General features: G+C 40.2%; 1 protein-coding gene across 12 annotated transcripts in view; it reads left to right on the forward strand.

Moving 5' to 3' along the window:
* NF1 (neurofibromin 1) overlaps window positions 1-12,739 on the forward strand; it is a 248,319-nt gene that overhangs the window by 76,127 nt on the left and 159,453 nt on the right. For all 12 annotated transcript variants that reach the window (XM_078154810.1, XM_078154813.1, XM_078154812.1 and 9 more), the window contains exons 12-13: window positions 5,241-5,372; window positions 10,761-10,895. In XM_078154810.1, coding sequence (XP_078010936.1) covers window positions 5,241-5,372; window positions 10,761-10,895 — 267 coding nt within the window. The remainder of the gene's footprint in view (window positions 1-5,240; window positions 5,373-10,760; window positions 10,896-12,739) is intronic.

Consider the following 12,739-nt stretch of genomic DNA (forward strand, 5'->3'; position numbering starts at 1 on the left):
CTCCAGTGAAAAGAGCCCGCTGTGCACTTGGAGCGCTCTGGTTGTTAGGAAGCTTGTCTTGACACGAGGCTGACATCAGCCTCTTTGTAGTGTGCACTAGGGCTCCTGAGTGTGCCCTCTTACACGCCGGCCCTGCCAGTCTTTCCCCATGGCTTCTCTTCTCCAGGCCAGCCATCATCATCTTTGGCATCTTGCTTGCCCTGTCCTGTGTGCCCTTCAACTTACCTTATGGGTGTCCTTCCTCAGGTGGGGCCTGAAGTGAGCTTCCTCCTGCAGATGTCTCCTCATTGGTTCCATGTGCTATGGGACCAGGCCTTTTTCTCCCCCAGAACCTTAGCCTCTTGCCGCTGCTGATTATTGCATTTGCTTCCGCGGCAACTCTAGAATGCTGCTGGTGGCCGTGAGCTTGCAGTTCATGAATTTTTTTTGAACCCAAGTGTAAGACTTCCCATTTATCTCTATTATTTATCTTATTATCATAGATTACTCAGTCTTCTCTCCTGTCAGAGCCATTTTTGGCTCTAGGATATTAATTTTCCCTGCCATCTTTTTGTCATTTGGGACTAGCCTTTCTCCGTGTCATTGACACAGATGTTAAATGTCACAGGTTCAAGGTCAGATCCCTGGAGATTTCTACCAGAGGTCTTCTTCCAAGTTAACACCCACTGTTGATGATAACTGTTTGGCTCCACCTGTACAGTCACTCAGACGTTGGCCTCATTATTCTAACATCTAGCCTCTAGCTCTCTCTGTTTCCACAAAAAGTGTTGTAAGTGACTTGTCAGGTGCTTCACTAAAATCTTTGCCTGTAACATCCTGATCCACCGTCTGAATAATTCTGTCAAAAAAGGAAATAACATTAGTCTGGTGTGACCTGCTTTTGTTGAATCATCACTTCCTTTTCTATACATTCATCTCTTTAATAAAAAATCTGTTCTAGAATTTTGACAGGAGTTGAATTCAAGCTTAGTCATTGGTCTGTACATTACAAAGCCATTCTCTTTCTTTTCTTGAAATCTAGGACAGTACTTCTTGCCCTTCTTCAGTCCTGCAGTATTTTTCCCATTCTCCAGGATCTTTCCAGAAGTTCTGGCTCTGGAGTTCAAAGACCTGGATTCATATCTGGCCTCTGAGGCTTCCTGCCTCTGCAACGTTGGGCACCTCATCTAACCCGCCAAAGCATCCGTCCTAGGGGTTGGACATGATGGCCTCTGTGATCCCTTACCAGTCGATGACCTTTTGAAAAAGATTTCTTACAGTGGCTTAATGATCATATCCACTAGTTCTTGTATTATCCAGATATGGAATTCCTCTGGTCTAGGGCCTTGACAGAACAGAAGCAAAGGGTGTGTGGTTACAAGGTGGCAGGCTGTTCACTTTGGGTGGAGCATAGCATTCATATGTGGAGGGGAGTGCTACAGTGGTAAGCTGGGAGAATAGGAAGGTGTGGCATTCCAGATCAGGGGCTTAACTCTAGTTACAAGGGTGCCAGCCATTGAAAGGTTTCCATCCACATATGTGTGGCAGTGCCGTGCAAGGGTGTGGAAGGTGGACTGGTGGGAGGATCAGGTAGGCTCTTGGAATAGTTCAGGTAAATGGTACTGACCTATACTAGGGTGGTGCTAGTGAGAGTAGGTAGAAGGAGGAGATGGATGTGAGAGGGAGTGGGCCCGTGGGAGCACCTGGCCTTGGTAAACTGCTCAGACATGAGAGAGGAACGGATGGGGAGAGTTTACCAAAAAACTACAGAATCGGAGGATGGATGAATGATACTGGCAGAAATAGTGATAGCAGAAGGAGTAGATTTAGGAGGAATGAGGATAAACTTGGTGGGGCATTCATTGAGAGTTTGGATTCTGTTAAGACATCCTGGAGACAGTTTGAGATTCAGATCGGGAGCTTAGGAGAGTGCTCAGGGTTGGAGATATTATGGAAAGAGAAAAAAGCCAAGGATGGAACCTTGGTAGACAACTATTGTGGAGGGTTGGAAAGAGGACAAAATACAGTCAGTTAGGATACAAAAAAAAGAAAAGTTACAGAGAGAAGTGGGAGGGGAACTAGTAGTGTGTGAAGCTCTCTTTCACACACACACGCACTCACTTTACACACTTTGTAGAATTGTGTCATAGATTTATTGGCCCACTTAAATTCTGCCCTCTCTTCCAGAAGGTATATGGAGAATCAGGGGTGCCTAAAGAGATTGGTTCCTCAGGCTGTTAGCTTATTTCCAGGCTGGGTGCCATTTGAGTACAAACGTAGGTAGCAATACCCTGTTTTAAGCCACTTGTTCCTGTGTATCGGTCAACGTTGTTCATTTTTGTAATCTTACCGTCTGTTAGACATCCTTTGAACAAATCCAAGAGATCCTTGTTTCGTAGTAGCATTGTAGTGGAGTGGCATGGGCGGTGGTTTTGTTATTAGAAGACCTGGGTTCAAACCCTGGCCTTGTTACTTAGTACCTTTGTGGTGAAATTGCTCAAAGCACTTGAACCAGTCTGAGACTCACTTTCCTTATCTGAAAAATGAGGAGGTTAAACTAGGTGAGCTGTTAAGTTTCCCGATTCTAATTATTTGGTCAGGGGTCAGGGTAGAGGTTGTGTGTGAGGTCAGCAGAATTATGTACCATATACAGGGCTGAGGGAGATGAGAGTTAAAGAGTAGCTAGTGGGTGATGGGGTGATTGGGTCACTGGTGAACTTAGAGCAATTTAATCAGGATGGTGGGGAGAAGAAGCCAATTGAGTAGGAAGGAAGAATTTGGTGGTATTTTGGCATAGACAAGTTTTTCAAGAGGTTTAATTATAATGGAAAAAGGATCCCACGGTCAAGGAGGGGGGAGGTTCAGTTTTTTAGCATCATGGTGACCTCATCATACTTGATTGCTAGAGTGAGGACCTGGAGAAAGCCAGAGAGGAGGATATCAGAGGAACATCTGGAGACTGAACAGAGTTGAGGAAGAAAGGGACAGGTCAGGCAGGAGGACAGGAGTGGAGTGGGGATGGTGAGGGCCTTATTAGATTGCCTCTGTCTTCTTAACAAACTAGGAGACTAAGTAGATGATTCATCATTAATTTTGAGCCAGAAGAGAAGAGACCATGGAGACCCTCTGGTCCAACCCGCTTCCAAGGCCCAGAGAGGTTGTGTGACTTGCGTAAGGGTATAGAGTAGGTAGCAGAGACAGTTGCCTGATTCCAGATCCAGTAGTGCACCGTACTGTACCCCACTGTCGTTCACAGTAAGAGTGGGGCTGGGGTTGGGGGAGGGACTTTGAGGTTGGACAGAGCTGTGGGGACTCATACAGGGTATCCAGTGCTGGAGAAAATGTGGTTTTCTCATAGCTACAGACCAAAGTTGTCCCCACAGGACTTTTACTTCATGAGTGGGGCACAGTATTCAAGATGTGTACATGCAACCACGAATGGGTTTCAAATGACAAGTCTGAGCTACGTTTTACTAGACCCATGGCCAGAAATCTTAAATGAACAATCGGTTATCCACTGAGTACACTTGGTTTTTGCATATTAAGGCCATAGAATCTTTAAAAACTTAGTGATTCCTAGAGGGTTTTATTATACAGAGATCACATCCCTTGGCAACATGAAGAGTGGAGAAGTTTTTGATCACCTGGCATTACATAATAGATAACCTTTTGTGACCTTTATCCTTTGAGCAGATTTAATACAATCTGCTTTAGAGAAAGGAAAAGCAAACAAAGGAAGCTTGTCTCTGTGACTTTATCTCAGGGTAACACCCAGATTATCCACATTTGAAGAAGTAAGATCTATTTTCAAATCGCAAATTGTCCACTTGATGCTCTGTTGGGAGCGAGCCAGATTATAGTCAGCAGGTACTTGAAATTGATGAGTGGCAGGAATTTCTGCTGATAGCCATGTTGTCCAAAAATGTGTTTTTCCCTCTCCCAGCTGCGTAGTCCAAAGTTGGCCTTAGGTGCTTTTTACCACCTAGGCAGGGTACAACATCCAGACTGTGTAAGTACAGTAAATTGTGGAGGTTTAAAAAAGATAAAACATGGTATTTTGTCTTTGTATAGACTTGTTTTTACCCAGAGTCAAAAATAATTTAAAATAGGGTAACTCAATCATCTGACTTCTTGCTCTGTGTATAATAATATATATCTAGTGATTCAAATAATTCAAAAGTATTGGGTATGAAGATGTAAGACTGGGCAGTTAATTTTGCCCTAGGAAAAAGAAGTGTGAATCTGGAGCCCATATTTTGTCCTTCATTCACTACTAGACCACTAACAATCTCCCATAGCAACACTCTCAAAATTGGTCATTACTTTTCAATAAATTGATAGGAATACCATGAATATTTCTGTTTGAGTTGGACTTATTCTGTTTACTTCTTCCATGCTTATGTAAGCTTTGGATTTGCAGTTTCATAATTAGTTTTTCGTGTACTAATGCTACATTTCTTCTACATATGTAAAATTAAAATGTGAACTTTTAAGTGAAATGGGAATTTTAAAAAGATTTTAAAATCCAAATAGAATGTTAAATTAGAATAGAATTGCATTTAATTTTGAATTTCCATTTAACAAAATATTTTGTTTGAACTAATTTATGTGTTTGTTTATGGTGATTGTTAGTCTTTCATGTTTCTTGTCCATTTTTGCTTATACATTTAAAATCATGAGTTTACTAATAATTTTATTTCATTTACTAACATTGTTGTAAATATCTTTGTTCTTATTTGGGGAATCTACACATAGCTGCTTCCCATATAACTCTGTAAAAGTATCAAACCACCGTAATTTATCTTAATCTATCACAACTTTTTTTTAAGCTTTCATTAAATAACTTTAATTAGAACAAGAGCTTAATCTCTGATATCTAAATCATCAAGCTTTTCTCCTCTGTAATTGGATCACCTTCAGAATTAGCCCTGTAAAAGGCTGTTTAGTTTTCAGATTAGCTAGTTGTCTGGACATACAAATCTCACGCATTGGGGTGAGCACTCTTTCTGCTTTTGTCTACAAATTGTTCTGTTTATCTCTCCCTCTTGAGCACGATACAGAACATCTAGAAATTAGTGGTTGAAGGGCTTATTTGAAGACTGGAAATTACGGTGTGTTTTCTTGCATGGTCTAAGACACTTTTTGACATCTACTTTAGCCTATATGAGTTTAGAGCCAGAACAAATTACTCATTGCATCAAGTGATATATTTATTTTCGTACTGATACTTTTCCTTCCTTATGGTCTGGCTTCTTTTCTAGTCCGCCCTGGATTGGTGGCCCAAGATCGATGCTGTGTATTGTCATTCTGTTGAACTCCGAAACATGTTTGGTGAAACCCTTCACAAGGCCGTGCAGGGCTGTGGGGCTCATGCTGCGATCCGAATGGCGCCGGTAAGACGAAGCCACAGGTGGAGCGTGTTTCTTCCCCTGGTCCCTGCTCTTCATTGCATTGTCAGTGTCTTCATTCCATTCCCGCTGTTTATATTCATCAGCTTGAGTCCTGAAGACAGAACTGACTTGACTTGGGCCCCTGACCCTTATGTGCATGATGCACATTAATGAAAAATCCCTGTTACTTTGAAGGGCTTAGAATTAAGGATCTTACATTAACTATAGAGTACTATGTGTCATTTTGATGACTGATCAGGCCTGTTGACTGTAAATGTAGGGTGGCCTTAAATTTTATTTTATTTTATTTTTTTGAGACTCTGTTTTGAGAAGTAGAAGGGGAAGCCAAATTCTAGGTTATAGTGAATGCCCCCTTATGCAGGATTTTGCCTGCTGGATCCAAAGTGTTTCTGTGCGGGAAAAGAAGTAAAATTTTAACGGATTATATTTATCAAGATATTTGGTAAATTTCCAGTGCTGTTTGGTAGCTTGGTGCTCTGAGGATTATTCATTGATAGGCACTGTTGGATGTGAGGTTAGATTATGTTAGAGTTTAGGATTTTAAGACAGTGTCTTATGTACTAACAAAGCCAAAACATATACGTGCAGCTCAGCTCTCCCCTTAAAAAGGAATTTAAAGTATTTTGTTGGACCAACCTGAACAGACAGTCACAGGGTCATGCCGCACGCATTCTTAGTATCTGTGTCTAGGCAGGGTGTTTATCCATAGCAACTCTCGACATTGATTGGTGGTGCTTTGTTTTTTGCTTCTTATTTTCTGTTCTGATTGGCTGCTGTCGCTCACATGATCAGATGCCAGCCAGTCACTGTTTTGCGTGGCAGTGGGCTTCTGTGGCTGTAAGTATGACCCACTGTGACTACCACAGAAAAGTCCCCCGTCTTCTTGACGGCTCTGTGTGGAGTGACCGCTCCAGTCATACCATTTCATGTGGAAAATAGAGCATGTCCTCACGTAGTGTTTGCTGTAGTCATTAAATTGCTTCCTTTTTGCCATGCTTTGTTTTGCAGAATTCTCGTAACCAAAAAAACCTGGTGATTTTACATAATCATAGCTCATATTTATCCAATTGTCAGTGTTTGTCAGGGGTTCCTGAAGTCTACACCCTGCATGTTCAGATAGAAAAATTTTGTGCTAACAATTATAGTTTGGAATTGTTGTCTAGGTGTGCTAAAATTCTAGCAAAGAGAGTTAACAACATGATTTTTTTTCATTATTATAGATTTTTAAACGTACTAAAAAATCTAAACTAGAGATTTAATGTATTACTATAGACTTAACACTGAAATAGTTTGTAGTTCATTATTTAAGTGGCAAAAGTTTTCAAAGTTGAAAAAGAAATTTCCCTCCAGGTACAGCTTTAGAGGTAAGTGCCTAGAGGCCCACTTGGGCCTTATATTTTTCTTTTCTTTTTTAAGTTGTAAAGATGTCCTGGGAAGTAACCTTTCTGTGCAGCTTCTCATGGGAAGTTTCTTCCATTCTGATGCTGTGACTTTCTACTATAAGTTTGTTCCTTTTTGAGGGGGAGGTGTGGTATTCAAATTAGGAATTGGATCATGATTCATTTTCAGCTATTAGTTATTTCAGTTATTCAGTTAATTTCTTTAATTCTAGTCTGAATCACCACAAAAATCAGATGTATTTGTTTCACCTTTTTTGAATAAGGGCAACACTGACCATATCTATTCTAGATTTAGCATTCACTCAAGTTCTTGAGACATGAACTGGTAGGCAGAGCTACTGATTCCAGCAATTTACCTCTTGGGGCTAAGGACATCTAGGATGCAAACTGGACTTTAACTTGTGGTCACTTTTTGAAAATTTTTGTCATCCCTAGAACTCATTTCCTAAAACTCTGTGTGTGTGTGTGTGTGTGTGTGTGTGTGTGTGTGTGTGTGTGTGTGTGTTGGAATGTTTACTGGTGGAAGACCAAATTTTAGCTAATTCTCACATCTGGGAGAAGAGCTGGTCAAGGTCATTAGGGGCCTGCTTAGGTCATCCCAGAATATCTCTGTCAGGGTTGAATGTGGTCATAGACCATCTAGTCTACTCTCCCACTGAAAGTGAGAATTCTTTCTAGGAAATCGTTAATAGTTCTTCAGAAACCCCTGCTTGGATATTTCCAGTGATTGGGAGCTTCTATGTGTATGCCATTCTTTTTTTTTTTTAGGCAGTTGGGGTTAAGTGATTTGCCCCGGGTCACACAGCTAGTAAGTGTCAAGTGTTTGATCTGAGGCCGGATTTGAACTCAGGTCCTCCTGACTTCAGGGCCGGTGCTCTATCCACTGTGTGTATGCCATTCTTAACTGTCAGAAAGTTCTTAATGACATTGAGCCAAAACGTGCTTTACTGTCATTTCTCCCTATTGGGTATCAGTCTGTCCTCTGGAGTTGCTCAGAAAGAGTCTGCTCACTCTCCTGGGAGAGAGCCATTTGAAAACTTGGAGTTAAATGCTCTGCCCACGTGCTTGAAACATTTTCAGATGACATCCTTACAGGACATGGTTTCTAGATCCTTGATTAACCAGAGCACCTTCCATTTTGTCAGTGCCCTTTGAGTACCTGTGGGGTAGAATGTGGCATCCAGTACAGATTGTAGTACTCTTGCTGCAGCCTTAATGGACGTTATTTCCATTACTGCCACAAAAGAGGAGGTGATGTTAGTATTTCATTATAGAATCAGTCTTATTTGCTCATATGGATATTGTGGTCAACCAGATGCTGTAAATCTTTTTCCTATGTACTATTGCTCTTGTTTTCATATATACTATTTGTGCATTTCAGTTTTTGAAATTTATAATTTCATTATCAATTTCAGCTTTCATTAAGTAGTGGCTTTAAATAGCAGATAATGTGTTTGAATTTTTACTTATGTGCATATATATCTTTTCCTCATCTCGCATTTTAGAGGTGGGATCTCTGGTTGGTTTTTTATAGTTGACCTCTATAATTTATTGACCTCCATAATTAAACCATGTAATATTAAGTTAAATTATTTTTTCCTTATAGGAAAAGCCAAAACAGTTATTTTATGAGTTACTAATTTTTCCTTACTATGCATATTAGCTAGCTATTGTTAGACAAAGCACACATATATTGCAGTGAATTTCCATTTAGGTTTTGAAACAGAAAGAAGAACAGTTAGTAAATTCATTAATTACTTTATTTTCACTTGAAATAAATTGCTGTTTTGCTCTGAATATGTAATAACCTTCCCACCTCCACCTCCTGTCCCTTCACTTCTCACCTCTTTGAGAGGAAAAAACAGACAGATATGCATGGAAAGATAACATTAATGAACCAGTTGCACTTAGTATTTATACGCACCAGATTTAGAGGAAAAAAATGAACATTATATTTGGACCAGTATAATAATTACTTTTTTAGATAGTCTGTTATTCCCAGTAACAGACCATTTATGGTTGATAAATTGAAACTGGATTTCTGAACTACATTTGAAATTTTTAGAAGTCTCATGTGTCATACCAGGCAGCCAGTGCTCAGTCATTTTTTTCACATTATGTGAGTAAAGAACAGAGAATTCAATTACTATTTATTTTGAGTTAAAAACAAAAGAGAATTCATTAATTTGCTTGTTGGTCTTATTTTGTGGCTCTTCCTGGGTAATGTCTATAGTAGAAAATAACAATGAGGAAGTAAGTTTATTAATTGTTCTTTTGAGTATATGTTCAGCGACTTTGCTAAAAAAAAATTTGTTCCATACTAATCTGAGATATTTTTTGTGTCTTTATATACTAATAATAATGACACTAAAAATACTTTGCAACTCATGTTTGTATAGTGCTTTAGTTTATAAAGAACATTCCTCACAACAGCCAGGTAAGCCATAATAGTAGCATCCTCATACATCTAACTAAAAAAAAGTTGAAACGCGAAGAAATGAAGTGATTTATGATCACACAGCTGTTAAACATGTGCACTGGTATTTAAGTCCAGGACTGTGATTCTGACTTCTTGAGAAGAAATGCAAGACTTGTCAAATTCAGGCAGAGTTATCAAGTTTCAAGGGCACGTGGAGAAGGCCAAACCATGTACCTGGAGGTTTGCTTTGGACCATCGACCTAGTAACAAATGCTGTTGGTGCATTTGCTAGCTCTTCTTCCTCTGCAGTGACATGTGCCCTCTCCATCGCATCTCTGTGGATGCGTGCTGTTTAATACATTGTAAATATTTGCTTAATACATTGTAAAATGGCTATCTTGCTTATAGACACACACTTGTGCATATTAACACTTATAAAGATGTACCATTTCTGGCGTTGTTGGTATGATACATAGAAATTTGAGAACCCATGTTTACATATTTGCCTATTTTTTTAGTTATGCTCTTTCTAAACAGTCATTTCTGTTGAGCCAGTGGAAAACGCGAATGAACTGAGTAGAATGAGAACGATGACATTTCTAAATTGTAATTATTGAATCTAGATATAAGGATGTCCATATTAATTTTTTTTACCCAAGCAAGAAATAGTGAACTTTGGAAAATAGTATTTACACTTGTTTGGATTGGAAACACATGTTCTTTGAGATAATCTTCCTCAGAATTCTTTCTGCATTTTTCCAGTGATACCTTGTCATGTTTCTAATGAAGTAGATATTATTCACTTTGGGTGGTGAATAACATTAAAGCACAAAGCAACAACTTCGAAGAGAAGTTATCTTAAAATAGTAAAGTGGCTAGAATAATTTTGAGAAAATTTTTTTTTGGGGGGCTAGGCAATGGGATTAAGTGACTTGCCCAGGGTCACACAGCTAGTAAGTGTTATGTGTTTGAGGCCAGATTTGAACTCAGGTCCTCCTGAATGCAGGGCCGGTGCTCTATCCACTGCGCCACCTAGCTGCCCCTGAGAAAAGTTTTTTAAAGGAGTGGATATGGTGCCACCCTGGCATTAAAGCATTGAGTCAGACATTTCTTCTGTGTATGATGCATGTCAATTTCCATTTTTGTGTTTTTTACATTTTTCTTTGCTAAAGAGGCCCCTTACCCAAAACTTGTTAGGCTCCAATGCATTTTCATAGTTTTGGAAAATTACTCTTTATATTAATCAGTCTGATTGAGACTGGTAGGTAGATATTTGTGTGTGTGTGTGTGTGTGTGTGTGTGTGTGTGTGTGTGTGTGTGTGTGTGTGCGCGCGCGCGCCAGCCAAATCAGTTTTTCTAGGTTTTTTTTTAACTTAAATTGTACAAATAGATTACACTGAAGTTTATATTAAAAGTACATTATCTGATGTTAATAACCCTAAGATCATGTTGCTCCATGTTTTGTGTGATGATCTTTCAAAAAAATTGGATTGTTAATATCCTGTAAATAAATAATAGATACTGACAGGATAATAATATATTTTTTCTTAGAGTCTTACATTTAAAGAAAAAATGACAAGCCTTAAATTTAAAGAAAAACCTACGGACTTGGAAACAAGAAGTTATAAATACCTCCTATTATCCATGGTGAAACTAATACATGCGGATCCAAAGCTGTTGCTCTGTGTAAGTAAACTTCTTTTGATGCTTGACATTTTTCCCATTAATGTAACTTGACAGAAATGCCATGTTCCTGAAAGATTACTGTTCTCTAGAAAGGATTTTGACATTTCCTATTTACCATTTCAAATTGACTTTTTCCTTAAAAAAAAAAAGCAGCTTACGTAGGCTGAAGACACAGTTTATTCCCTGGACTACTCATACTTATTTCCTTAATTTGTAATGTGCTCGAGAAGGGTGTTTATCCTGATTTTGTAACTATCACGTTATTAGCATGTGTCTGCCTATTTGATAAGGAGAGTTCTAAGAGTAGACGGTGAGCAAGGGGGAGCGGCCATTGGGCACAACTTGACCTCTGCTGGGGAAAATTGGGGGAAGGTTCAATACTGATATTTCTGTTTGCATGGAGGGTTAAATCTGCTGTCCGTCTCCTCCCATTTTCTTTCTGTCTGTGTAATTGTCTGGGAGATATGGAAGAAGAGAAAGAAGAGTGGGAGGAAGGGTGTGTGCTTACTGAGGTTCAGGGGGGGCACTAGATTTGGTGTTGGGTCTGTCTGTGGTCACACCCTCTGCTCTTCCATTTGCTTCTTGTGTGATCTTGTCTGAGTCACTTCAGTCGGTCCACAATCCACAAGAGCCTGCTGTGTATCTGGTGCTGTTGATACAAGACGGTGGCTGCTACTCATACTAGTCTAGTTCCCTAGTATAGGAGAACTTTGCTCCCAGCACCCAAGGACGTTCTACAAGTAGTAGCATCCTCCTAAAGACATGGCAGCTCAGAGGTGAAGTGGTCTGCCCTTAAAGGAGCTTCCGTTCCGTTGGGGAAAGACAACACAGCCATAGTGAGGTATAGATAAACTGAAGAACAAACAGGGAGAAGGTAATTTGGCTGGAGAAGGCACCAGCACAGTGGTTCTCCCCAGCTTTTTGCTCACAGAACAGTATTCCTTGCCACTTTGAAGGTGTCTCTGAGCAGCACTAGGAGAGACTCAGTCGATGGACTTAGATGCACCTTTAATATTAAAGTCAGCCTTTTGTGAATCTAAGGTCTGATGTGTTTTGAGGTTAGTGCAGATGTGTGATAGGCAAGCTTTATTTATTTTTTGAATACCATACTTGTACCATGTATGGACGGTGACTCTAATTTGTATCAGTCAGAGTCTTCATGCATTTTATTTTATCTGCAATAACCTAACATCCAGAGTTTCTCAATACACCTGCTAGAACCGCAGAAGTACTGCCCAGACAGCTGGAGGGAAGGCTTCATTTCCTGGGGGGAATGGACAGTGCAAGATGGGACAGGACTGACTGGGGATGCTAAGAAGGGCAGTTGACGGCAGGGCCTCCCCACCATTCATTGGGTCAGTGCAGAGCCACGGAGGCAGGAGGGGGAACGTTGTAGGAGAAGATGATTGAGAAGGGCAGTTTGGCAGGACCAGAGAGCATAGGCTGAGGAAGCTGGAAAGGGAACTTGAGGGCAAGGCTGTTACAAATGACTTCAGGTGCCCAAAAGAGAAGTTTTTATTAGATTCAGCGGAGTTGAAGTAATGCAGTAGCTGGACTGACTTATGTATGGAGGATGAACAGAGTCAGGAGAAACTTGAGGCAGGTGACCAGTAGGGAAGCTTTTGCCATGGTCCAGGTGACAATTGATGAGGGCTTGACTTAGGGTAGTGGTGTGAATGGGCCTTTATTTCCTTATAAATAAAATCAGGGAACTGGACCGGATCGCCTCAGAGGACCCTTTTAGCTCCGATCTAGATACCTAACATTGGAATGCACCGTCCAGCAGCCCTAGCCAGTTAGAACCTCAGATCAAAATTTGTCCTCCCCCTCCCCCCATAATAGTC

The sequence above is a fragment of the Phascolarctos cinereus genome, unplaced genomic scaffold (genome assembly GCF_003287225.1).
Source record: "Phascolarctos cinereus isolate Bilbo 61053 unplaced genomic scaffold, phaCin_HiC Scaffold_5;HRSCAF=322, whole genome shotgun sequence".
In the NCBI taxonomy this organism is placed as follows: domain Eukaryota; kingdom Metazoa; phylum Chordata; class Mammalia; order Diprotodontia; family Phascolarctidae; genus Phascolarctos; species Phascolarctos cinereus.